The sequence below is a fragment of the Alnus glutinosa genome, chromosome 8, assembly GCF_958979055.1.
Source record: "Alnus glutinosa chromosome 8, dhAlnGlut1.1, whole genome shotgun sequence".
Lineage (NCBI taxonomy): Eukaryota > Viridiplantae > Streptophyta > Magnoliopsida > Fagales > Betulaceae > Alnus > Alnus glutinosa.
The window spans coordinates 6,189,381-6,214,705 of NC_084893.1; the positions used below are offsets into that span (position 1 = coordinate 6,189,381).

Consider the following 25,325-nt stretch of genomic DNA (forward strand, 5'->3'; position numbering starts at 1 on the left):
ATTAGAACAATTATAACAGTGTATTTTTTTATTTTCAGTCTAGAGAGAAAATCTAACAAATGTTATACAGAGTTTGTTATATTAGCGTATTTGTGATTTTTCTTAAAAATATTAAAATAAAATATATAAAAAGGCAATTGTGAGTGTTCTTAGTAGTCTCAAATACACCATCGATTCTTTATAATTTTCTTCGATCGTTTGGATTTTAATCATGTAATTTGGTTTGGTTTAGAAATTGCAGAAGATTCTAATATGATTTTAACAATTTTCTTTTAAAAATGATTTAAAGAATTATATATGCCGTAATAATATAGGAATTGTACAGAATTCTGAGAATCCGGTACCCGGTACCCGGTACCCGGTCTGGTTACCCGCACCGCCAAAGAAGTCCTAGTCCTACTCTTACTAGAACTGTCTCCCTTTCTATAAATATCTCCCTCTCTTTCTCTACCTCACCGAAGTCTTCGTTAACTCACAAAGTTTAGTACTTGTCGAAGACGAAGAACAGAGAGAGAGAGAGAAACCAAACCATGGCGGATCCAAGCTCATCTGCCCCAGATCAAGGCCAGGCCTCTTCGTCCTCCTCGGACCCGTACGTATACTTTTAATTCTTTCTTCTTGCGCTGTCCGTTTGGTTGCCCGGAAAATAGTTATTGGGGGGACTCCAAAATTTTAATTTACGACGAGATTGTGTGGTTGGAATTTCGTAAAATATTAGCTCTTTCAGAGTTGATTGGTGGGTTGGTGTTTGATTTTCCATCGAGCGAGAGATACTGAGTTTGAAAGCTAAATACTTTTCGCATAACCTTGGAGAGAGTGTTCTGGGAAAAAGTAGAGGAATTGTAGAATTTTGTCTTGGTTTGTGGAACAAACGGAGTTGGGTGGTTTGGTAATTTTGATCTGTGTTTATGTTTGTGTTGAAATATTCTCGGTTTTTTTTTTGGGGGGCTTGTTTTCGCTATTCGAACTATGCTCAACCGAGACAAGCCTGCTCAGCCATTCATGGGTTGAAGCTTTCCAGGGATTTGGGCTTTCTGTCTGTGTTGGTTTTGGGTTTTTGTTGACGTTGAAGATTTACTTTCTCTTTTCTTCTTCAATTGTTTTAATGTTAATGATAATGGCCCATTATGGGACTTTTTCATCTAGTTTTGGGATAAACTGAATAGAATTACTAAGGATGTAGCTTTATGTATAGGCAGAGATTGATACAAATTAGACATGAGTGGTTTGTATATCTTTGCTTGGTCATAACATAATCCCACATGTACTTAAGGGTGACATGCTTGTTGTGAGAGGCTGAGAGCTAAGGTCATGGTATACTCTTGTTGGATATTTCTGGTTTCAGCTTTTAAATACTAGTATGTTTTTATGCTTGTTGGTAAATGTCATTGTAAGTTTTGGATTCCAACTATGAACCTTCTATTATAGAAAAATATAGTGTCGATGCATGTAGGACCGTTTCTATTATGAATTTTTGACAATTTCGGATTGGGTATTGGTAACTTTGACATCACAACTTGGATGTTGAAGATAAACCTTATTCTTTCAACCAATATTGTGATGGAGATATACTGAAGACAACTGATAGTAGCTGATATTTTTTTAGTTTTCTAGAGCTTTTTTTTTTTTTTCCAAGAAATAGATAAGTTCTAATCCATTTGTAAAATCTGCTAGTATTCGAAATCCGATCAGATCTCGGTAACTAAACATTGACAACTTTTTTAGTATGGTGGGAATTTTTTTGGTTAAATAAAAAGGGTATAATTTATAACTAGGTTCTGATGAGGCTGGCGCTGGGTGGTTTGGCCATGGCAAGTCGGTATTGATTAAGAAACTAGTGTACATCATTCAGTTATTAGTGGATATGTAGAAAACTATTTTATGTAACTTTAAAATCTGTTCTCATCTGTTTATTGTGTATATGTCATGTATCTCATATGTAGTCATCTCTGTCTATCTCTGTCTCTTGTGCTTGTGCCTTCTAGAGTAGTTGGACTTGTTAACTTATGGATTCCTTTTCCTTTAGACTTCTATCTGGACAATTGATTTGTATGTTGAAAACAGGAAAGCGAATAAGAAGGATTATTCCACTGCAATTTTGGAACGCAAGAAGTCTCCTAACCGCCTAATTGTTGATGAAGCTATGAATGATGATAATTCTGTGGTTTCCATGCACCCAAACACAATGGAAAAGCTTCAGCTATTTCGAGGAGACACTGTTTTACTCAAGGTGATTTTACCGTTCTATATATGGCTACATAAAGATGGAGTACTTCTGAGAATATGACTCATTTCCTTTTTCCCTTTTGGTATACAGGGAAAGAAGCGCAAAGATACTGTCTGCATTGTTCTTGCTGATGAACAATGCGAAGAACCGAAAATCGGAATGAACAAAGTTGTTCGAGCAAATCTCAGAGTTCGCCTTGGAGATGTCATATCCGTTCATCAGTGCCCTGATGTAAAGTATGGAACACGGGTTCACATCCTTCCGATTGATGATACAATTGAGGGTGTCACTGGCAACCTTTTTGATGCATATTTGAAGCGTGAGTATTCTGTTTAAATCTTGGCTCATTTATCTCTTGTTGTAATTATGAAATGTGTATTTATGTATTTTTGTAATTGTGTCTGATTGTTATTCTTGGTTCAACAGCATATTTCTTGGAATCTTATCGGCCTGTGAGGAAGGGTGACCTTTTCCTAGTCAGGGGTGGAATGAGAAGTATTGAATTCAAGGTCATAGAGACTGACCCTGGTGAGTATTGTGTTGTTGCGCCAGACACTGAAATCTTCTGTGAGGGAGAACCTATCAAACGTGAGGATGAGGAGAGATTGAATGAAGTAGGATATGATGATGTTGGTGGTGTTAGGAAGCAAATGGCTCAGATCCGTGAGCTAGTAGAACTTCCTCTTCGACACCCACAGCTCTTCAAAGCAATTGGTGTGAAGCCCCCAAAAGGAATCTTGCTTTATGGACCACCTGGGTCTGGAAAAACTCTGATCGCAAGAGCTGTAGCTAATGAGACAGGGGCATTCTTCTTTTTGATTAATGGACCTGAAATAATGTCAAAGCTCGCTGGTGAGTCTGAAAGCAACTTGAGAAAGGCATTTGAAGAAGCCGAAAAGAATGCCCCATCTATCATATTTATTGACGAATTAGATTCCATAGCTCCAAAGAGGGAAAAGACACATGGTGAAGTGGAGAGGCGTATAGTATCCCAGCTTTTGACTTTAATGGATGGCCTTAAGTCCAGAGCACATGTGATTGTGATGGGAGCTACCAATAGACCCAATAGCATTGACCCTGCACTGAGGAGATTTGGGAGATTCGATCGAGAGATTGACATTGGTGTACCAGATGAGGTCGGAAGATTGGAAGTTCTTAGAATCCATACAAAGAATATGAAACTTGCTGATGATGTGAGATTCTATCTACTGCTTTCCCTTATACTATTTAAAGCACCATTGTCTATATGGTGGTAATGATGCTTAATTGGTGTCATGTTTCAGGTTGATCTTGAAAGGGTTTCAAAAGATACCCATGGTTATGTCGGTGCAGATCTTGCTGCTCTTTGCACAGAGGCTGCTCTTCAATGTATCCGGGAGAAAATGGATGTAATTGACTTGGAGGATGAAACTATTGATGCTGAGGTGTTGAATTCGATGGCTGTGACTAATGAACACTTCAAAACTGCTTTGGGGTCTTCAAATCCGTCGGCCTTGCGTGAAACAGTGAGTTTTGAAATCTAGCGTGGTTTTACTTCTTACCTGAAAATATTTGCTCGTTGGGCTTCTTAAATGCACTATACAGTTACCCTAGATGACAATCTTGATTTCTTGTCTGTAGGTTGTGGAGGTTCCTAATGTTTCATGGGAAGATATTGGTGGGTTGGATAATGTTAAAAGAGAACTTCAGGAGGTTTGTACTTCGTCCCATCTTGAATTCCATTCCCCCCCTTTTTTTCCCTATGCAGCCGCAGTGGGTGGCAGTGTGGAAACATGTTGTATACGTATTAGATTTCATTTTTGTGTACCAATTCTTATAACAAGTTTTTGGCTGCTGGCAGACTGTCCAATACCCAGTGGAGCACCCCGAGAAGTTTGAGAAATTTGGCATGTCACCTTCTAAAGGTGTTCTCTTTTATGGGCCTCCTGGCTGCGGTAAAACCCTTCTTGCAAAGGCAATTGCCAATGAATGCCAGGCAAATTTCATAAGTGTCAAAGGACCTGAGCTGCTGACAATGTGGTTTGGAGAAAGTGAGGCAAATGTCCGCGAGATATTTGACAAGGCCAGGCAGTCGGCACCATGTGTTCTTTTCTTTGATGAACTAGACTCAATTGCCACTCAGGTACTAATCACTTAAGCTTTACTTTTACATATCTTTTCACATCTAAACAAACGCAAAAAAGAGAAGACACTTGTCATTTGTGGTTTAAAGTGTTGTACTAACATTAATTCAGATAGACACTGCTTTTATTGATTTTTGATGGTCCTTATTTTCAGCGTGGTGGCTCTGTTGGCGATGCTGGTGGTGCTGCAGATAGAGTATTGAACCAACTTCTGACAGAAATGGATGGCATGACAGCGAAGAAAACAGTCTTTATAATTGGGGCAACAAATAGGCCAGATATAATTGATTCAGCTTTGCTCAGGCCTGGACGTCTGGACCAGTTGATTTACATCCCGCTGCCAGATGAGGCTTCCCGCCTCCAGATTTTTAAAGCATGTTTACGGAAGTCACCTATCTCTAAGGATGTTGACATTGCTGCTCTTTCACGGTATACTCATGGTTTTAGTGGTGCAGATATCACTGAAATTTGTCAGCGTGCCTGCAAATATGCCATTAGAGAGGATATCGAAAAGGTAACAGATTTTCCCAACTGGAACTTGCACTCTTGTACATCATAGTTGCATAAGCATGTCTTTGTCATTCTTTCTTGATCTTGTCTAAGAAAAGAAGTACCAATACTGATTATTGCTGGTCTAGTAAAACCTTTTTGTGGCAATGTGTGTATGAACTTGAATCCGATGAAGTTACAATCTTCTGATTATGGTGGTTATACGAGGTAGACTTTTTCCTTGGCATAGTAGGTTCCAGTGGTAATCACAGTGCATCAACGGCTTTTATAGATGCTTGTTTTGTTTTGTACGGTCGCAATTCTGGTCATGTTATTATGCTTCATATTTTCTTTATAAGTTTTATCTTTGTTGATTTTAAATTGTAAAATGTCATCAGGACCACAATACTTGATCGTTGTTATGCTGTTTCATCCTCCTCCCCCTCCCCGTGGTAGTTCTTAGAATAGTTTGGTTCTTTTTTTAAACTGTGGATGGCGGCTTCATTGTGTAAATTGTTAAATGTGATTTTGGGTTGACATGGGCTCCATATTCTTGGTTCTGTATGCACATTTATGTTCTACAAATTAAATGGGAGATTCTTATACTTAATATTCTCTTTGTTTAACCCATTTGGGTTTGACAGGATATTGAGAGGGAGAGGAAGAAAAGAGATAACCCTGAAGCTATGGAAGAAGATGACGACTTTGATGAAGCTCCCGAGATAAAGGCAGCACACTTTGAAGAGTCGATGAAATTCGCCCGCCGAAGTGTTAGTGATGCGGACATCAGGAAATACCAGCTATTTGCTCAGACATTGCAGCAGTCCCGTGGGTTTGGAACAGAGTTTCGGTTTAAAGACAGAACCGAGAGTGCTGCAGCAGGAGCTTCAGACCCGTTTTCTTCTACCTCTGCTGCCGGAGAAGATGATGATCTCTACAACTGAACTGAAGCCCACTGCGTGTTTTAGGTTCTGCAGTTGAGGCGTTACATCCACAGCCATGACAATATTCACATTTCATATGTTTATTTCAGCAAGGAATAGTTGTAATCTTTAGCAGTTTAGGCGTTGATTTTTCTCTATGTTCTTTTTTTTGTTATGCAAGAGTTCTATAACTCTTTTTCTTTTTCTTTTTTGTTATTTTATAATATAAAATAAAGATTTTTAAGAAGACCATTATATTTATTTATTTATTGTTGATAATTATGTTATTTCAAACTAAAACTTGGAATGGAAAGAATATATAAGTAAAAGGAAAAAAACCTTTCAAGCTGACTGTAATAATGGTAATACAGTTTACCAAAAGCGTTGCTCTTATAAATTGCATACTAAATAGATCTTGAACAAAACCAGTTTGCATTTTCAATTGGTAATTTAGTTAAAGCAATCCAAGCTCTAGTTATTTAGTGAAAATTACAACATAAGAAATGCAAACAAAGAGTGAGAGCCTCAAAACAACCAGAAATCAATGCAATAAAACCTAAAATTATTGAGAATTTGTAAAAATGGAATTTTGCAGGAAAACTTTTATAAACCAGATTAAGGCCTAAGAGCATCTCCAACAATGAAAGTTAAAATAGTTGTTGAAAAAGTATAACTCTCTACTTTAACTACTGTCATATATTCTCTCCAACAATTCACTCTCTACTTTTTTTAAATATTATTTTTTAATCATTTTCTTATTATTTTTTTTTTTTCATTTCTCTCACTCTCCGGTCTCCCCCAACCCGTCTCCCCAATCCCAACAGAGCCGAGCGATTACTGTTCGACTTCTGGCGCCCGTCATCGTGGACTAGTACTGCCTCATCGCCCTCCTCGCCTTCCTCATCGTTTTCGCCTTCTACCAGTACTTGGAGGATCGGCGTGTGCGCCTTAAGCTCGTCTCATCCGGGAAGCCGCTGGCGCAGTTCGAGACGCCTCTGCTGCAGGGGAAGACCCTCGGAGGAGGGGGATGTGGTCGGTGGCGAGGATTGGTGGGGTTGTGCTCTTCAGGGTGAACTCGGTCATCGGGTACCTGTTGATGCCGGTGGTTATGTCCTTCAACGGAGGGGTCTTCGTGGCTGTGGTGCTGGGCCTCGCGGATCTCCCGAATCCATCTCTTCGGTTATGTCCTTCAACAGGGAGGGACGAAGAGGGCCGGAGAGCCATTAGAGAGAGACGAAGAGGGAGAGAGAGAGAGAGAGAGAGAGAGAGAGAGAGAGAGATGCCGGTGGTTATGTCCTTCAATGGAGGGGTCTTCGTGGCTGTGGTGCTGGGCCTCGCGGATCTCCCAAATCCATCTCTCCGATTATGTCCTTCAACAGGGAGGGACGAAGAGGGCCGAAGAGCCATCAGAGAGAGACGAAGAGGGAGAGAGAGAGAGAGAGAGAGAGAGAAAGTATTAATAAAAAATTAGTAAACAGATGAACAGTAAATAGCAAGTAGTGCCTATTCGCTGTTCATGAAGTTAGAAAAAAAGTTAAAATGGCTATTTTGCTGGAGGAAGAAAAAGAGACAAAAATAGCCAAATTTAACTTTTTGGTTAAAATAGCACTCCTGCCGGAGATGCTCTAAGATGCAATCTAAAATCCCAAATTTGTTAAAAAAAAAAAATGAAAAACAGAATCCCAGGAAAAAAAATATTAGGCTATTCTCTATAGATCCTGTGCCATTTTCTTCATGGACATCTTACATTCCTTCCGGGACCCCCAAAATAAAAGTAAGTTCCCCAAACGTTATTTTTCCCTTGTCTTATCTCATAACAGCTTGAATGATCAGCCAAGAGATGCAAGTTTGTTAGAGGAAGCAAGTTATTATCCCAGTCAACCACCTGTAAGTTTCTGAAATAGGATGCTTTTCCAAATCCTTCTGCAAAATGGCCACTACCCATTTGAGTGGATGTACGTGTGAAACCTGATGATCGAGAATTTACAATCTCTCCTCCAAACTGTATCATGCTAGCATGAGTTCTTAAGTGACTAAACAGGAAGGCTGGCCAGTATCCAACCAGTAGACCAGATCCAAATTCCAACCACCAATGTCCATGCTTTGGATCCTGAACAGAAAACAACTATGTTTTAGTAACTTTTTGTTGATGTCTTTGACTACATAATGCCAAACATGATTAGCTTTCCCTTATGGGTCTAATTGCCTTATTATCTAGTAATAATTACATAGGAAGAACAATAAGTCACAACCATACATGTAAGAGAAAAGGCAAAAGAAAAAGAAAAAAGATGTTTCAACTCCTCAATCCATAAAAAGCTGATATGGGACAAACCCGGCCCCTTCTTTTTATTTTTTTATTTAATAAGTGAGTGCTTGAATAAAGAAGAAAAAAGAAAAGCCAATTCATAAGGATACCTTTTTAAGAGGAAAAGAAGAGAATCCTAGATTATTATTTTATTTATATATTATAAAATAGGAGAAAAAAAGAGAGGAAAGACTAGGATCCGGCTTGCATGCTGGTGAACAAATCACAGCATATATGTTGTTACAAGATGAATGGACCAGATTGAGAGTAGCTAGCAAACTCCGTTGTGGATTTAAGCAAAACGTTGGACTGTGTTCACCCACTTGACGCTGTTTGTTCTCTTAAGAGAAAAATTTTGGAGATACATCTCCGTCCTCTGCGTAACAATTTGGACCACGTACACCCATTGATAAAAAGTCATGGGCCTTGATTGCTGCACTACAGGAGTGCACAACATGTGCACCTGTAGTAAAAGTAATATTTCCCCAAAGTTATATATTCAGGGAAGGGAAGGCAAGCACTTCCAGTAGATTTTTCTTGTACTTTTCCACCTCGCACCGAGACCTCAAGCCTGAGAACATGTTGCTGGACGAGAACGAGAACTTCAAACAAATAGACGAAGAGCCAACTGGTTAAAGCATTAACTAGCAGACCCACGAAAGAAACCCACGCAATCACTGAGTTCTTGAGCTGGGACTGCAAGAATCTCTGCAATGGGAACTGAAACGCAAAGCTGAAGTGAAAGGGTATTAGCCAACAAGCCACGATCCCTGACGACTCCGCTACGTCGTCGGGCTGTCCTAGGAGTTTCAGAAGCGGAGTAGCGAAAACGTAAAAAGGTAACAGGAAGAGCACAATCCATGATCTTTGCAGGTATATTCCCAACATGTGGTAGCTCTTCCCATCCCTAACTGATCGCCAAAAACCGAAAAGCGAACGTTAGAGAGCGTAAAAAATTCATACAAACACAAACACCCACAAAGAGATTCGTCGATCAGTTACCAAGAGGCCAAAATTGAAGCCGACGATGACAGTGTTGGCAATGGAAATGGCGGCGAGTTCAACTTCCCCAAGGTGGCCAACGAAGGCTTGTGTGATAACGTTCATGCTGTATGAAACGACGCGGCTGAAGATGGCGGGACCCATAATGCGCCATAGCCTACAGAAGCAAATTTATTTTCTTTCTCAATTCAAGCAAAAAATTATTTTGAAAACAAACGGCGTCAAGTGTTTCAACAGCCCAACATTTTGCCTTAGATCTTGCTACTCCCGATCTGGTCCGTTCATCTTTTAACAGCATATATGACGTGATTTGTTCACTAGCATGCAAGCCGGATCCTAGTCTTTCCTCTCTCTTTTTTTCTCCTATTTTATATAATATATATATAAAATCTAAGATTCTCTTCTTTTCCTTTTAAAAAGGCTTCCTTATGAATCGGCTTTTCTTTTTTCTTCTTTATTCAAAAGCATAAGGAGTTAAAACATCTATTTTCTTTTTCTTTTGCCTTTTCTCTTACATGCATTTATGGTTGCATGTGACTTATTTTTCTTCCCATGTAATTGTTACTAGATAATAAGGCAATTAGACCCACAAGGGAAAACTACAGCATATGTGATTTTTTTAACAGCATGCAGCCGGATCCTTTGATAAATATCTCTCTCTTTCTCGGCCTCCCAGAAGTACTCTTCGTTAACTCACAATGTTTACTACTTGTCGAAGACAAAGAACAGAGAGACTGAGAGAGAGAATCCAAACCATGGCGGATCCAAGATCATCTGCCCCAGATCAAAGACAGGCTTCGTTCTCCTCGGACCAGTACGTATAATTTACTCTTTCTTTTTGCGCTCGATCTCCGTTTGGTTGCCCCGGAAAATAGTTATTGGGGGACACCAAAATTTTAATTTACGACGAGATTGTGTGGGTTGGAATATCTTAAAATAAATTAGTTCTTTCAGAGTTGATTGGTGTAACAGGCCGGTTTCTTTCCGTTTAAGATTTTTTGAGAAGATTTAAATGAAAATGGAAGAACATAGAAATTAAATAGGCAAAGTTCGAGGATGCCAAAACCTCCAAAAGACTGCCCAGTACAATTCAAAACGTGGTTATTACTACACTGGCCGGTGGTTATATACTCCCGTATTCAGCTCAGCGCCTCAGCCTTAAACGCACCAACCAAAACATAAAACGACAATTAATAAGCAAAAACGACTCAAGACTTGAATAAAACGCATCAGCCCAAGGACTCCCAAAACGCCCCGTTTAGCCGAATCCAGCTGTATCCCTTAATTCTCAAGCTACCTTCAGTTACTGCCACGTGTCCCCACGCACGACCACTTTATCTTCCACTTCTATCTTCTACTACACGCTTCTTCACTTCAGTTTCTTGCCAAAATCATCCTTACTGTGACAATTAATGGTGGGTTGGTGTTTGATTTTCCATCGAGTGAGAGATACTGATCATCGAGTTTGAAAGGTAAATACATTTCGCATAACCTTGGAGAGAGTGTTCTGGGAAAAAGTAGAGGAATTGTAGAATTTTGTCTTGGTTTGTGGAACGTAACAAACGGAGTTGGGTGGTTTGGTATTTGGGTCTGTGTTCATTTTATTTTTTCTAATTGAATAAAGGAAAGGTTATGAGGGAAGATCTAACCACTTATGATCAGAAGGAAGAAAACGTGGTCGTTCTGAAAATTGAAAAAAAGGAGTGAGCTTTCCAACGGTAATCCAAACCAAACAAAAATAGTGCTAAGATCAGTAAAACAAAGTATAAGAAATGGGTCAAGCAAATGATCTGGTCGTGTGAAAGGGCCGCACGAAACGGTGAAAAAAGCAAAATGACAACAGAATTGAGCACACCCAACTGCAATCCCACATAGAACCAGCCACCCAAAGATGGCTGCACCCGAAAAAGCACTGCAAACGTCCGATAGAAGGCCAACAATTAAGAGAGTATCAAAACCAAATCCAAAAACAGTAGTTTCCTCAAGAGGAAAACAAGAATCCCTGCAACAAAACAAAACGACAATAAAAACAACACAGCACCGGATGGAGGAAGATGAGAGTCTGCATGTGTTTATGTTTGTGTTGAAATATGCTCTCTTTTTTTTTTCTATTTCTTTTTTGTGCTTCTTGTTTCGCTATTCGAACTATGCTCATTCGAGACAAGCCTGCTCAGCCATTCATGGGTTTAAGCTTTGCAGGGATTTGGGCTTTCTGTCTGTGTTGGTTTTAATTTGGCCGGGTTTTTGTTGATGTTGAAGATTTTTTTTCTCTTATTTTCTTCTTCAATTGTTTTAATGTTAATGATAATGGCCCATTATGGGACTTTTTCAGCTAGTTTTGGGATAACATATTAACTGAATAGGATTAATAAAGATGTAGCTTTATGTATAGGCAGAGATTGATACAAAATTAGACATGAGTGGTTTGTATTTCTTTGCTTGGTCATAACATGATCCCACATGTACTCAAGGGTGACATGCTTGTTGTGAGAGGCTGAGAGATAAGGTCATTGTATACTCTTGTTGGATATTTCTGGTTTCAGCTTTTAAATACTAGCTAGTATATATGTTTTTATGCTTGTTGGTAATTAAATTAATGTCATAGTAAGTTTTGGATTCCAACTATTACTGACTGTGAACCTTCTATTATAGAAAACTATAGCGTCGATGCATGTAGGACCGTTTCTATTATGAATTTTTGACAATTTCGGATTGTGTATTGGTAGCTTTGACATTGCAACTTGGATGTTGAAGATAAACCTTATTGTTTCAACCAATGTTGTGATGGAGATATACCGAAGACAATCGATAGTAGCCAATATTTTTTTTTTTTAGTTTTCTAGTGCATTTGTAGTTTTTTATATTTTTTTATTTATATATATATATATATATATATATATATATATATATATATATATATATATATATATATATATATATATATATATATATATATTTATTTATTTATTTATTTTAATGTGGAAAAATAGATAAGTGGGTATCGATTAAGAAACTAGTCTACATCATTCAGTTGGATATGTAGAAAACTGTTTTATGTAACTTTAAAATCTAGGGTTTCTCGTCTGTTCATTGTGTATATGTCATGTATCTCATATGTACGTAGTCATCTCGGTCTCTCTCTGTCTCTTGTGCTTGTGCCTTGTAGAGTAGTTGGACTTGTTAACTTATGGATTCCTTTTCCTTTAGCCTTCTGTCTGGACAATTGATATGTATGTTGAAAACAGGAAAGCAAATAAGAGGGATTATTCCACTGCAAGTTTGGAACGCAAGAAGTCTCCTAACCGCCTTATTGTTGATGAAGCTATAGATGATGATAATTCTGTGGTTTTCATGCACCCAAACACAATGGAAAAGCTTCAACTACGTCGAGGGGACGCTATTTTACTCAAGGTGATTTTACCGTTCCATATATGTCTACATAAAGATGGAGTACTTCTAAGAATATGAGTCATTTCCCTTTTCCCTTTTGGTATACAGGGAAAGAAGCGCAAAGATACTGTCTGCATTGCTCTTACTGATGAACTATGTGAAGAACCGAAAATCAGAATGCACAAAGTTGTTCGAGCAAATCTCAGAGTTCGCCTTGGAGATGTCATATCCGTCCATCAGTGCCCTGATGTGAAGTATGGAAAACGGGTTCACATCCTTCCGATTGATGATACAATTGAGGGTGTCACTGGCAACCTTTTTGATGCATATTTGAAGCGTGAGTATTCTGTTTAAATCTTGGCTCATTTATCTCTTGTTGTAATTATGAAATGTGTATTTATGTATTTTTGTAATTGTGCTGATTGTTGTTCTTGGTTCAACAGCATATTTCTTGGAAGCTTATCGGCCTGTGAGGAAGGGTGACCTTTTCCTAGTCAGGGATGGAATGAGAAGTATTGAATTCAAGGTCATAGAGACTGACCCTGGTGAGTATTGTGTTGTTGCGCCAGACACTGAAATCTTCTGTCAGGGAGAACCTATCAACCGTGAGGAGGAGAGATTGAATGAAGTGGGATATGATGATTTTGGTGGTGTTAGGAAGCAAATGGCTCAGATCCGTGAGCTAGTAGAACTTCCTCTTCGGCACCCACAGCTCTTCAAAGCAATTGGTGTGAAGCCCCCAAAAGGAATCCTGCTTTATGGACCACCTGGGTCTGGAAAAACTCTGATCGCAAGAGCTGTAGCTAATCAGACAGGTGCAGTCTTCTTTTTGATTAATGGACCTGAAATAATGTTGAAGCTAGCTGGTGAGTCTGAAAGCTACTTCAGAGAGGTATTTGAAGAAGCCGAAAAGAATGCCCCATCTATCATATTTATTGACGAAATAGATTCCATAGCTCCAAAGAGGGAAAAGACACATGGTGAAGTGGAGAGGCATAGAGTATCCCAACTTTTGACTGTAATGGATGGCCTTGGGTCCAGAGCACATGTGATTGTGATGGGAGCTACCAATAGACCCAATAGCATTGACCCTGCACTGAGGAGATTTGGGAGATTCGATCGAGAGATTGACATTGGCGTACCAGATGAGGTCGGAAGATTGGAAGTTCTTAGAATCCATACAAAGAATATGAAACTTGCTGATGATGTGAGATTCTATCGACTGTTTCCCTTATACTATTTAAAGCACCATTGTCTATATGGTGGTAATGATGCTTAATTGGTGTCATGTTTCAGGTTGATCTTGAAAGGGTTTCAAAAGATACCCATGGTTATGTCGGTGCAGATCTTGCTGCTCTTTGCACAGAGGCTGCTCTTCAATGTATCCGGGAGAAAATGGATGTAATTGACTTGGAGGATGAAACTATTGATGCTGAGGTGTTGAATTCGATGGCTGTGACTAATGAACACTTCAAAACTGCTTTGGGGTCTTCAAATCCATCGGCCTTGCGTGAAACAGTGAGTTTTGAAATCTAGCGGGGTTTTACTTCTTACCTGGAAATATTTGCTCGTTGGGCTTCTTAAATGCACTAACAGTTACCATAGATGACAATCTTGATTTCTTGTTTGTAGGTTGTGGAGGTTCCTAATGTTTCATGGAAAGATATTGGTGGCTCGGAAGATATTGGAAGATATTTGCTCGCCGCCGTCACTGTTTTTTTCTCTGTTTTTTTTTTTTTTTTTCTCCGATAGCTCTGGCTTTTCTTTTGTATTTCGGCTTCGCTTGGGTTTTGGGTGTCTCTCGAGTTTTTGGAGATTTGTTGGGTTGGGGTGCTTTCGGGTACGTAGGTTTGGGTGTTTGATGAGGCTTTCGCTGTTTGTTGGCCATGGATGTGGGTTTCATGTGAGTTCTGGGTTTTGCTTTATGGGTTTTGGTTGTTGTAGGTGCTTTCTGAGTGTATTGAGTGTTTGGTGGGTTGTTTTGCTATTTTTGAGTTTTGGGTTTGTAAGAGCTTTATTGTATATTGTCCGTATATATAGAAGTACCTTACGTTTTTTTTAATAAAGTTGCATCTTATTAAAAAAAGAAAAAAGAAAAAAAGATATTGGTGGGTTCGAAAATGTTAAAAGAGAACTTCTGGAGGTTTGTACTTCGTCCTATCTTGAATTCCATTCCCCCCGCCCCCCTCCCCCCTTCTTTTCCCCATGCAGCCGCAGGGGGTGGCGGTGGGGAAACATGTTGTATACATATTAGATTTCATTTTTGTGTACCAATTTGTATAACAAGTTTTTAGCTGCTGGCAGACTGTCCAATACCCAGTGGAACATCCTGAGAAGTTTGAGAAATTTGGCATGTCACCTTCTAAAGGTATTCTCTTTTATGGGCCTCCTGGCTGCGGTAAAACCCTTCTTGCAAAGGCAATTGCCAATGAATGCCAGGCAAATTTCACAAGTGTCAAAGGACCTGAGCAGCTGACAATGTGGTTTGGAGAAAGTGAGGCAAATGTCCGCGAGATATTTGACAAGGCCAGGCAGTCGGCACCATGCGTTCTGTTCTTTGATGAACTATACTCAATTGCAACTCAGGTACTAATCACTTAAGCTTTACTTTTACATATCTATTCACATCTAAACAAACACAAAAAAGAGAAGACACTTGTCACTTGTGGTTTAAAGTTTTGTACTAACATTAATTCGGATAGTCACTGTGCTTTTATTGATTTTTGATGGTCCCTATTTTCAGCGTGGTAGCTCTGTTGGTGATGCTGGTGGTGCTGCAGATAGAGTATTGAACCAACTTCTGACAGAAATGGATGGCATGACAGCGAAGAAAACAGTCTTTATAATTGGGGCAACAAATAGGCCAGATATAATTGATTCAGCTTTGCTCAGGCCTGGACGTCTGGACCAGTTGATTTGCATCCCGCTGCCAGATGAGGCTTCCCGCCTCCAGATTTTTAAAGCATGTTTACGGAAGTCACCTATCTCTAAGGATGTTGACATTGCTGCTCTTGCACGGTATACTCATGGTTTTAGTGGTGCAGATATCACTGAAATTTGTCAGCGCGCCTGCAAATATGCCATTAGAGAGGATATCGAAAAGGTAACAGATTTTCCCAACTGGAACTTGCACTCTTGTACATCATAGTTGCATAAGCATGTCTTTGTCATTCTTTCTCGATCTTGTCTAAGAAAAGTACCAAGACTGATTATTGCCGGTCTAGTAAAACCTTTGTGTGCACAATCCTCTGATTATTGTGGTTATACGTACGAGGTAGAATTTTTCCTTGCCTTAGTACGTAGGTTCCAGTGGTAATCACAGTTCATCAGTGACTTTTATAGATGCTTGTTTTGTTTTGCACGGTCGCAATTCTGGTCATGTTATTATGCTTCATATTTTCTTTAGAAGTTTTATCTTTGTTGATTTTAAATTGCAAAATGTCATCAGGACCACAATACTTAAACTGTGGATGCAGTAGTATTATAATTTCCGGGTCGGTGGCTTCATTTTGTAAAATGTTAAATGTGATTTTGGGTTGACATGGGCTCCGTATTCTTGGTTCTGTATGCACATTTATGTTCTACAAATTAAATGGGAGATTCTTATACTTAATATTCTCTTTGTTTAACCCATTTGGGTTGACAGGATATTGAGAGGGAGAGGAAGAAAAGAGACAACCCTGAAGCTATGGAAGAAGATGACGACATTGATGAAGCTCCCGAGATAAAGGCAGCACACTTTGAAGAGTCGATGAAATACGCCCGCCGAAGTGTTAATGATGCGGACATCTGGAAATACCAGCTCTTCGCTCAGAAATTGCAGCAATCCCGTGGGTTTGGAACAGAGTTTCGGTTTAAAGACAGAACCGAGAGTGCTGCAGCAGAAGCTTCAGACCCGTTTTCTTCTGCCACTGCCGCCGGAGAAGATGATGATCTCTACAACTGAACTGAAGCCCACTGCGTGTTTTAGGTGCTGCAGTTAAGGCGTTACATCCACAGCCATGACAATATTCACATTTCATATGTTTATTTCAGCAAGGAAGAGTTGTAATCTTTAGCAGTTAAGGCTTTGATTTCTCTCTCTCACTTTCTATTTTTTTTTTTTTTTTTTTTTTTGTTATGCAAGAGTTCTATAACTTACTTTTTTTTGTTATTTTATAATATAAAATAAAGATTTTTAAGAAGACCATTATATTTACTTATCAAAAAAAAGAAGACCATTATATTTATTTATTGTTGATAATTATGTTATTTCAAGCTAAAACTTGGAATGGAAAGAATATATAAGTAAAACCTTTCAAGTTGACTGTAATAATGGTAATACAGTTGACCAAAAGTGCTGCTCTCATAAATTACATACTATATAGATCTTGAACAAAACCAGTTTGCATTTTCAATTGGTAATTTAGTTAATGCAATCCGAGCTTTAGTTATTTATTGAAAATCACAACATAAGAAATGCAAACAAAGGGTGAGAGCCCAAAACAACCAGAAATCAGTGCGATAAAACTTAAAATTATTGAGAATTGGTAAAAAAATAAATGACCTTGCAGATTAAGTAAACTGAGGCAGCCACAAAGGTCAGTTTGCAAAGGCAGTATTCCAAAGACGAAACTGCCTACACAATAACAACCGCAACAAGCGAAAAGACGCTTCACAACAAGGGAACTAGCACTGAATAAGGTTGGATCGGAGTCGCCGAAGAGAAAAAACTTTACCACGGTGTCTAGTGAGGGCGGTACTTGGCAGGGAGAGTACGGTGAACACCAAGAGGAAGCTGCAATCAAATATGAGGTTCTCCCTATTGCCTAACACAACCAAAAGATCGATGTTGCCACATTTAACTACTGGCCCTACCTTAAAAGCTGCCCTGAAAGTAGACCGTACCACATGGGCCATGGCAGTGATCACCATCTTTATGCATATATTCATCGCGTCATGTGGCATCCCATGCATGCATGTGATGCGGTGTGGTTGACCCTACAACCGTACAAAAAACTGATCAACCATATCTAAGACCTTAATTTTCTGATCTATGTTGGGAATCTTTGACGGACCTGATTTCTCCTCTCTTTTATTAAAATATGCCGTGGATCTCAGATCTCTCACATGTTGGGCCCCATCTTTGTGGCTAACCTGACCTGCATGTGCGTCACGTGACCGCAGACAGAGAGCTACAAAGAGGTATCTGATCTCATCATGTTACCGCAGAAAAAGAGTAACAAACCACGTCAGGCTTACGTCGCATTCATTACCTCAAATTCTCTATCACCAAATAATTAAAATTTATTTATATATTTTTTTTATTAAAATTTGGAAGTACGGTAATTATTAAAATCCAAATGCAGAATAGGATCATATTCTTATTGTGCTCTTGATATGGGCTCAAATTCAATTAATAATTACCACAAATTCCTTTGAAGAAAAATGCTATTTGATTAGCCTCATGTAAGAGCAATTGTGCCAAGTTGTTGGGAAAATTGTCATTTCCCAAAGCCCGAGTAAACCCATGATAGAGCTCAGGGGCCCAGTCTGTTCAACCAGCTCGAAGCAATGCCCATGAAGACCCAGTTGATCGTCATCAATTGGTCCGATCCCGGTTGGGAACGGATTTTTTGAGACTACTATGAGGTGATATGAATAGAGTATACTGAAATTCTTATTTCAAGATTACAGTCGGGATTTATGGGATACGCTTGATCCATAACTCCTACAAAGACGCATAAGGACTTTATCCCGGATATTCCGGATAACCTCTTATCCCACAGTGCACGTATGTGATAAGAGCACTATTCAAACTTAACTAAAAGATTAGTCCTACCCGAACTGGACTCTCCAGAAGATAAGTCTAATCCCACGCGATCTAGGGATTAGACTCTTAATTGAATAATATCAGAGCATTTCAACTATATCAGAACTACATGCCTATAAATAGGCCACTACTCCAGGTATCAAAACTCTATGATCTATTTGATATTCACGTGCTCTCATATTTCCAACCTGGCTTAAGCATCAGAGTCGGCATACCCGATGAGTCTCTTATTGTTTTGTAGGTGTTGGAGAGATCAAGAGTATCAAAAAGCAACAAGTCACTAAACCGAAAACTGTAACAATACAAGTAATAATTATGAGTTTTAATTGAACAACTTCTACTATACAAGTTTTTTAATTACAAGTTGACGTGTCACATTTATAAAATAACATATATAATAATGTCCGTGATACTTACTATATCAGAAAAATATTGTAGCAACGGAAGCATTATTCTTGTTTTATTCAAATGCTTTGTACATGTTTATTGGAATGGTGTATAATATACATAATTAGTTGGTATTTTGAAAAGGACGTTTGGTTTGCTTTTGAAGTTGTATTTGCCGCAAGTATGTCTTGAATGTTGTATAGCTCTCTTTCACGTGGTAGGGACGTCCTTAATTAGATGGATGCATGAAATCATCATCAAGAAGCTTCTTTCTTATCCTCTAAACAACAATTATCGGGAGAGATGAGAGGTTCACAAACCCAATCATTGCCCACATTTCCCCACAACCACACATCCCCATTGAGAGAGAGAGAGCAATTAAGCAGTTGGTTTTATATATTAAGAATTCATTTTCGTCCTTTCGAAGACAACTACACGTTCACACACATCCATCAACACATCCTCCCTCTCTCTCTCTCTCTCTCTCTCTCTCTTTCCTTTTTGGAGACACATAGAAAACGACTTGCTTTTTAGTGTCCTCTCCCTTTCAATGATCTCTCAGATGTTGTGTCATTTGGTGCTTAATAATAGTAATAATAATTGACCTTTTTCTTTTCAGATATGATAATAATTAGTAAATTATTATAAATAATTAGCTCATAAATTTAATCCATCATTATCCTAATTAAGAAAAACAAGTTTGGATTCAAGTTTCTGTACAGTACTCGATTTAATTGCTCATGACATCTCTTGTTTCCAAATTATATATATCAAAGCAACGAACCATGCACGGGTAACTCTTTACAATTCCCATAATATTTCTCCTAGCTACTCCTACGTACAAATAATCAATAATATCGATTGGAATAACATTTCCTTTAATTACTGCATATATATATATATATATATATATATATATATATATATATATATATATAACAGTACGATCGAACTAATGATATTATTGATTTGCTGATAAATAACCCGCTGATGAAGATGAGTAAGCAAATGAGCAGTGAGAAGAGGCTCGGAGGAGAGCCAATTGAGCGGGGGTTATTGACGACGAAGAAAATGACGTGGTGTCGCTCCTGTTGACGGAGTTGGCGGTCGTCGTCGGCTTGTGGGGCTCGGTTCCAATGGTGGGCTCATGCTCAATTTCTCTCAATAATGCAGCCACATCTTTCATTGTCGGGCGATCTTCAGCCCGATTGCTTGTACAGAGGAGGGATATTCCCAGCGCTTGCAGTATTTCTTGTATTTGTGTGTCTGGATGGCCTTGAAGCTTGGGATCCAGGATCTCAACTGGGTCCTGCTTGCTCCTTAAGTGGTCTCTAACCCATTCAATTACGTGTTTACCTTCCGGGAATGATGGGTCCGCAGGCTTTTTCCCAGTTATGATCTCCAGCAGAACCACACCGAAGCTGTATACGTCGCTCTTCTCAGTGATTTTTAAACTGTAACCATACTCTGCAATAAATATTTTTAATTTGTCCATTAATATATATATATATATATATATATATATATATATATATATGCAAAATATTATGAAAAATTTGATATTGTTTTTGGACACACGCATAGGTAACATCATCATGTCCTTTGCGAATCCCAAATTTATATTGTCCAAATGCATTTGTCTCATACCGGCCGGGCCTAATTTAGAACTAGTTCTAATTATTGGATTAGGAGTCTCTTAATTATATTAATCGAGGCTAATTAATTAATTATGGTAATGATCGATATTGTTAGAATTATTGGCATGCAATGAGAATCGAGGAAATTAAATTAAATTAAATTAAAAAAAAAGTAGTAAAACTGATCGCGTACGTACGTACCAGGAGCAAAGTAGCCGTAAGAGCCAGCGAAGTGTGGGCTAGCCGAAAACGAATTGCCATCGTCTTCGATCAACATTGCGAGTCCGAAATCTGCCAGGCAAGCCTCGTAGCGGTCCCCTAACAGAATGTTGTGCGCCTTCACGTCCCGGTGCAGTATGGCAGGCACGCAATCGTGGTGCAAGTAAGCGAGGCCTTCTGCGACGCCCAACGCTATCTTGAGCCGGGTGTCCCACTCCACTAATCCTGCGCACCCCTCGTGCAACAACTCGCCTAAAGTACCGTTAGGCAGGAAATCGTAGAAAAGCAGTTTGGTTTTCCTGTTGGCCCCCCAGCCTAGAAGTCGGACAATGTTTCGGTGTCGGATTCGTGCTAGCGTGGCAATCTCGGACGAGAACGCTGCTGCAGAAACCTTCTCTGACGACTGGAACCTTTTTACGGCGATGTCTAAGCCCGACGCAATAGTCACCTTGTAAACGATGCCGGTTCGTCCTCGCCCGATTATGTTCCCAGCTGTCAGGCACTTGGCCACGTCAGAAATGGATAGGTCGAGCTTCTGGTACAGTGTCACTTCCCAAGGGAGGCTCATGTCCACGTCACCTTCTCCTTCGAGGTCGCTATCGTGGGCCCCACCGAATCCGGGGCCCCCACCGTGCCTTTTCTTCGTTCCAACGACGATGATGTAGAGCGCCGCCAGGAGCAGCGCGCACGCGCCGCAAAGGAGCGCGATCATCGCCATTCGCGCGGCCTCCGCGCGTCGTCGGGCTGAACCGCTACGCTTGTCGGAGGCGCACTGGTTGGCGGACAGGCACAGCGAGGGGTTCCCCGCGAGGTCGCTCAGCGGAAGCTTCGTGAAGAAGGGCGTGTCCGGCACGCGCCCCGAGAAATTGTTGTATGATACGTTGAGGACCACGAGATTCTGAAGATCCGCGAGGTATCGGAGGTCCCCGGAGAGCTGGTTGTGAGAGAGATCTAAGATCCCGAGCTTGTCCAAGCCTGCGAACTCGGCCGGAAGCTTCCCGGAGAGTTGGTTCCAGCTCAGATTCAGAGCGATCTCAAGCGCCGGAATCCTACCCAAGCTCACCGGAACATTTCCCGACAGCTCGTTTCCGCTCAGGTCCAGTAACTGTAACTTCTCAAGCGAACCGAGTTGGCTCGGAATCGGCCCAGAGAACCGGTTCTTCTTCAGAATGAGTTTAGTGAGTGAACTCAGCGATTCAAGACTTGGACTCAGCGTTCCTTCAATCAAATTGTCGGAAAAATCAATAAATTGCAACGAGATAAACCGGCTAAATCTCTTCGGCAAATTTCCAGTGATCAAATTGGAATGCAGGTCGAAGTACGTGAGATTCGGGCACCCGGAGATCTCCGGAAAGTTCCCGGAGAGGCGATTCGATCCGAGATCCAGGAAAATGAGTTTGGCTAAGTTCCCAGTCAGCGGCGGGACGGGCCCTGTAAGCATGTTGAGGTTCGCTCGGAAGCGAATCAAGGACGAGCAATTGCCGATCTCGGCCGGTATCTGGCCCGACAAATTGTTGGAGATCAGCAAGAGATTGACGAGGTTCTTGAGCTCGAAGATCCCCTTTGGAATGTTTCCGGTCAAGCCGTTGTGAGACAAATCCACGGACTCCAGATTCTGACAGTTGGAAATCGAAGACGGAATCACTCCCTCCAGCTTGTTCTCCCACATCAAGAGAAATGTGAGATTCACTAGATTTCCGATTTCGGAAGGTAACGTGCCGGTTAACTGATTGCTGTAGAGCTCGATGTGGATGAGTTTCGTACAGTTTACTAGCTGTGCCGGGATCTCGCCCGATATTTGGTTCTCGCTGAGTAGGAGTTCCTCCAGAGTCGATATGTTTCCCAAACTTTTCGGGATGCTTCCGGTTAACGAGTTCGACGAGACGTCGATGACGGATAGCTGTGGGCAATTCCCGAGCTCAAATGGAATAGTGCCGACCAGACTGTTCTGCCAGAGCAAAAGGTTTTGGAGATTCTTGAGCCTTCCGAGACTGCTTGGGAGCGAACCCGCGAGCGAATTCTTGTACAAGTTGATGTTCTGGAGCGCCGAGCAGTCGCCGATTTCCGGGGGAATATGGCCGGAGAGGAGGGCGGTGTACATTGTGAGCGTTTCGAGCTTCTTGAGGAGGCCGATGCTTGGTGGGAGGAAGCCCGAGATGCTCGTTTCGGCCAGGCCCAGCAAGACCAAATCGGTGCAGTTTCCGATTTCTTGGGGTAAAGGGCCTTGGAGGTTATTGTTCCCGCCGGCTCTGAGTACCTGAAGCAGCTTCAAGTTGCCTATGGAACTGGGTATTTCACCACTGAGCTGGTTGTCGTAGAGAGTTAGCTGTTTCAAGCTCGTGAGGTTGCCGATTTGGACCGGTATGGACCCCTCTAGCTGGTTGGTATTGAGGTAGATTTCTTCGAGCTTAAGCAAGTTGCAAAGCTCACTTGGGATTTCACCGGTTAAGGCATTGTCACTCAAGTCCAAGTAGCTCAGTTCCCGGAGAATAGCAATCTCTTTGGGGATCGAACCGGTGAGGTTTGCTCCGGTCAGAACAATCGAGGTCAAGGACAACAAGGAGGTGAAGTTTGAAGGAACCCGACCCACCAAATCCAAGTACGTCAACTCCAATCCCACAAGATCCTTGTTGAGGTTGCAAGTGATTCCGAACCACCGACATGGAGTTTCATCATTTGGGTTCCAATTGCTTAATTCTTCAAGGGATCCATTCAGGCTCTGCTTCCACGAAAGAAGAGCCCGGCCTTGTTCGTTAACAGCAAAGGCTACAAAAGGGTGGTGGAGAACTGAAAGGGAAATGATCGTTAGGAAGGAAAAGAGGGTCCATGGATTTACAGGCATTACGTACAGCTATATGCTACAAGCTCCAATGATAATGGAGAACAAAACACAAGGAGGGGTTCAGCCTAGGGAGGGGCAATGGGTAGGAGAAACCAAATCATATCTTGTGATGGGCTACATGTTTTTTTCTTTTTCTTTTTTTTTTTGAAGAAGAAGTATTAATAAACAAAAAATTGAAAGACCCAGAATCTCCGGATCCAAGAACAGCTAGGCCATGATGTTTGTGCAGAGAGAAAATGGAATTTTAGATGGCTGTTTTTTAGCATTTGTTTATGGTGGAGGAGAGGTGGTGGGAAGGGGGGATGACTGTTTTTTTAATTCAAATGGAGAGGGGGAGAGATGGGTGAGAGAAAATCACTTTTGCCTCTGATTTTCTATTGTGAAAACTTTATCCTCTAAGTTTTAATGTGGGCTTCTACAAAGCAATCTATATAAACACTTGTTTTTGGATTTTTCCTTAATAAAAAAAAATTAAATAAAAAAATCAGTAAGGGAGTTGGTTTTGTCACTTGCAGTAGCATTGAGGTGTCTGAGTCAGCCTTGTCCAGAGTGGATTAAGACACACTTAGAGGAAATTAATTGAAATTTGTTTACACCAGAAAGGAAATTAGAGTTTTTCTTTTTGTTGTTGTTGTTGATGATAATGATATCTAAACTTGTGTAATTGGGTGAGGGCTCATTTTCGGTTTATGTTTCATTTGAATCCTACAAGTTTAAATTCCTTTAAAGGGTTTCAAAAGCTGCAAAAAGACTGTTGAAAAAACTTCAAACCTGCATTTGGGGACATGGCTCTTGAAAATTCATAATTAAAGGTTGTTTAAACCTCTAAACAACTTCAGATTTAGATCTCCATGTTAGAAAAACATAGACAATGGACCCAGATGTTTGTAAACCCTGCTGCTTCGAATCTCAAATCTGTTCAACATGAGATCTATGACACCCTCCACTATTCATGCTTCTAAATTAAACCAGCAAATTCTATTGAAGATAATTTGTTACCATTTGAATAGGTGGTCTGGATGCCAGAAAATGCGGCTTTCTTTTAAATTGGGTTAGAAAATTTTTTACAAACTTAGTCTTAAAACTGTCATTTGTCTTTTGACCATGTTATTGGATTGATTCATTCAGATATAAGTCATTTAGCTGTAACTGAAGATAAGAGACAAGACCAAGTCAATGAATCTATGAGATAATTGTATCTCCTATATATATTTCACTTTGTTTTTGTAATTTGAGTCTATGTAACAAACTCAAGATGAGTTGGATAGTCTATTTGTAATTTTTATCCTGTATATTGGTTATAAATACAATAGAAAACAAAGTCCTCGTTGAGGCATTACAAACGATCTTTATTGTTCGTTATACATGTAACATTTTTAGAAACTGGATTAGAGAAAATTCCTCCGACCTAATTTGGAGAAAAATTATGCCCGATAATAATAGAGGCTGTGAGAGGGAATATGATCCTCTCAATGTCAAATCAAATAGATAGTATCTATTTCATGATCATAATTTAAAGTTTGTGTATTTAACGGTGTATATGAAGTCAATATTGATACGTTTTTTAAAAATTTTAAACAATGTGAAATTATGTACATCATTAGATGCATCAATTTTAAATCCTGACTATAAAATAGATACTATCCATTTAATTTGAAATAAAGATGATCTTTGTCCTTATGAGAGGGCCCCTTGCCTGGGCAAGACTCCCCTGCTAGGGCAAGGCTCCACTATTCAGCCAAGGAAGCCCCCTCTCACATCAAGGGTGGCTCAAGCTTTAAGCCACTTAAGTGGCCTAAAGCCCTAATTAATAATATACAATAAGATATTTTTTAAAAAAAATAATAAAAAAATTAAGGCTCTAGCTCTAATATAGTAAAGAGTTAATAAACACTCTTTAGCTAATTAAGGCTTCCAATTAATTATTGTACAATAAAGGCTCTTACTCCAAAAAAGAAAAAGAAGA

General features: G+C 39.9%; 4 protein-coding genes across 4 annotated transcripts; 2 read left to right on the forward strand and 2 right to left on the reverse strand.

Moving 5' to 3' along the window:
- The first annotated feature begins 441 nt into the window (after nt 1-441).
- LOC133874798 (cell division cycle protein 48 homolog) lies at nt 442-6,009 on the forward strand. The gene is made up of 9 exons (XM_062312657.1): nt 442-592; nt 2,065-2,230; nt 2,318-2,546; nt 2,654-3,420; nt 3,511-3,732; nt 3,848-3,919; nt 4,068-4,349; nt 4,505-4,864; nt 5,484-6,009. Exons 1-9 carry the CDS (start codon nt 531-533, stop codon nt 5,781-5,783), a joined length of 2,460 nt encoding a protein of 819 aa, XP_062168641.1. The 5' UTR covers nt 442-530; the 3' UTR covers nt 5,784-6,009.
- Nucleotides 6,010-8,260: 2,251 nt separating this feature from the next.
- On the reverse strand, nt 8,261-9,243 carry LOC133874882 (protein DETOXIFICATION 27-like; the record flags this gene model as incomplete). Its single annotated transcript, XM_062312770.1, is given in 1 exon segment — nt 8,261-9,243. A coding segment is annotated over 1 exon segment (735 nt), but the record flags the coding sequence as incomplete, so codon positions are not given.
- Nucleotides 8,771-16,654, forward strand: LOC133874883 (cell division cycle protein 48 homolog). Its single transcript, XM_062312771.1, has 11 exons — nt 8,771-8,909; nt 9,699-9,886; nt 12,318-12,483; nt 12,571-12,799; nt 12,906-13,669; nt 13,759-13,980; nt 14,095-14,131; nt 14,565-14,605; nt 14,767-15,048; nt 15,206-15,565; nt 16,109-16,654. The coding sequence occupies exons 2-11, from the start codon at nt 9,771-9,773 to the stop codon at nt 16,406-16,408; spliced, it is 2,517 nt and encodes an 838-aa protein (XP_062168755.1). The 5' UTR covers nt 8,771-8,909; nt 9,699-9,770; the 3' UTR covers nt 16,409-16,654.
- A 2,736-nt stretch (nt 16,655-19,390) lies between these two features.
- LOC133874796 (leucine-rich repeat receptor-like serine/threonine-protein kinase RGI4) lies at nt 19,391-23,744 on the reverse strand. The gene is made up of 2 exons (XM_062312656.1): nt 20,500-23,744; nt 19,391-20,128 (listed from the first exon to the last, which is right to left on the reverse strand). Exons 1-2 carry the CDS (start codon nt 23,357-23,359, stop codon nt 19,623-19,625), a joined length of 3,366 nt encoding a protein of 1,121 aa, XP_062168640.1. The 5' UTR covers nt 23,360-23,744; the 3' UTR covers nt 19,391-19,622.
- Between the last annotated feature and the right edge of the window lie 1,581 nt (nt 23,745-25,325).

Bases quoted from the DNA above. Each gene is read 5' to 3' on its own strand.
- LOC133874883 (XM_062312771.1), top strand. From the start codon at position 9,771: ATGTTTACTACTTGTCGAAGACAAAGAACAGAGAGACTGAGAGAGAGA. The intron at 9,887-12,317 runs GTACGTATAATT...TGTTGAAAACAG, and splicing joins GCTTCGTTCTCCTCGGACCA to GAAAGCAAATAAGAGGGATT. The intron at 13,981-14,094 runs GTGAGTTTTGAA...TCTTGTTTGTAG, and splicing joins CATCGGCCTTGCGTGAAACA to GTTGTGGAGGTTCCTAATGT.
- LOC133874798 (XM_062312657.1), top strand. From the start codon at position 531: ATGGCGGATCCAAGCTCATCTGCCCCAGATCAAGGCCAGGCCTCTTCG. The intron at 593-2,064 runs GTACGTATACTT...TGTTGAAAACAG, and splicing joins TCTTCGTCCTCCTCGGACCC to GAAAGCGAATAAGAAGGATT. The intron at 3,920-4,067 runs GTTTGTACTTCG...GGCTGCTGGCAG, and splicing joins TTAAAAGAGAACTTCAGGAG to ACTGTCCAATACCCAGTGGA.
- LOC133874796 (XM_062312656.1), bottom strand. From the start codon at position 23,359: ATGCCTGTAAATCCATGGACCCTCTTTTCCTTCCTAACGATCATTTCC. The intron at 20,129-20,499 runs GTACGTACGTAC...TATTTATTGCAG, and splicing joins TTACGGCTACTTTGCTCCTG to AGTATGGTTACAGTTTAAAA.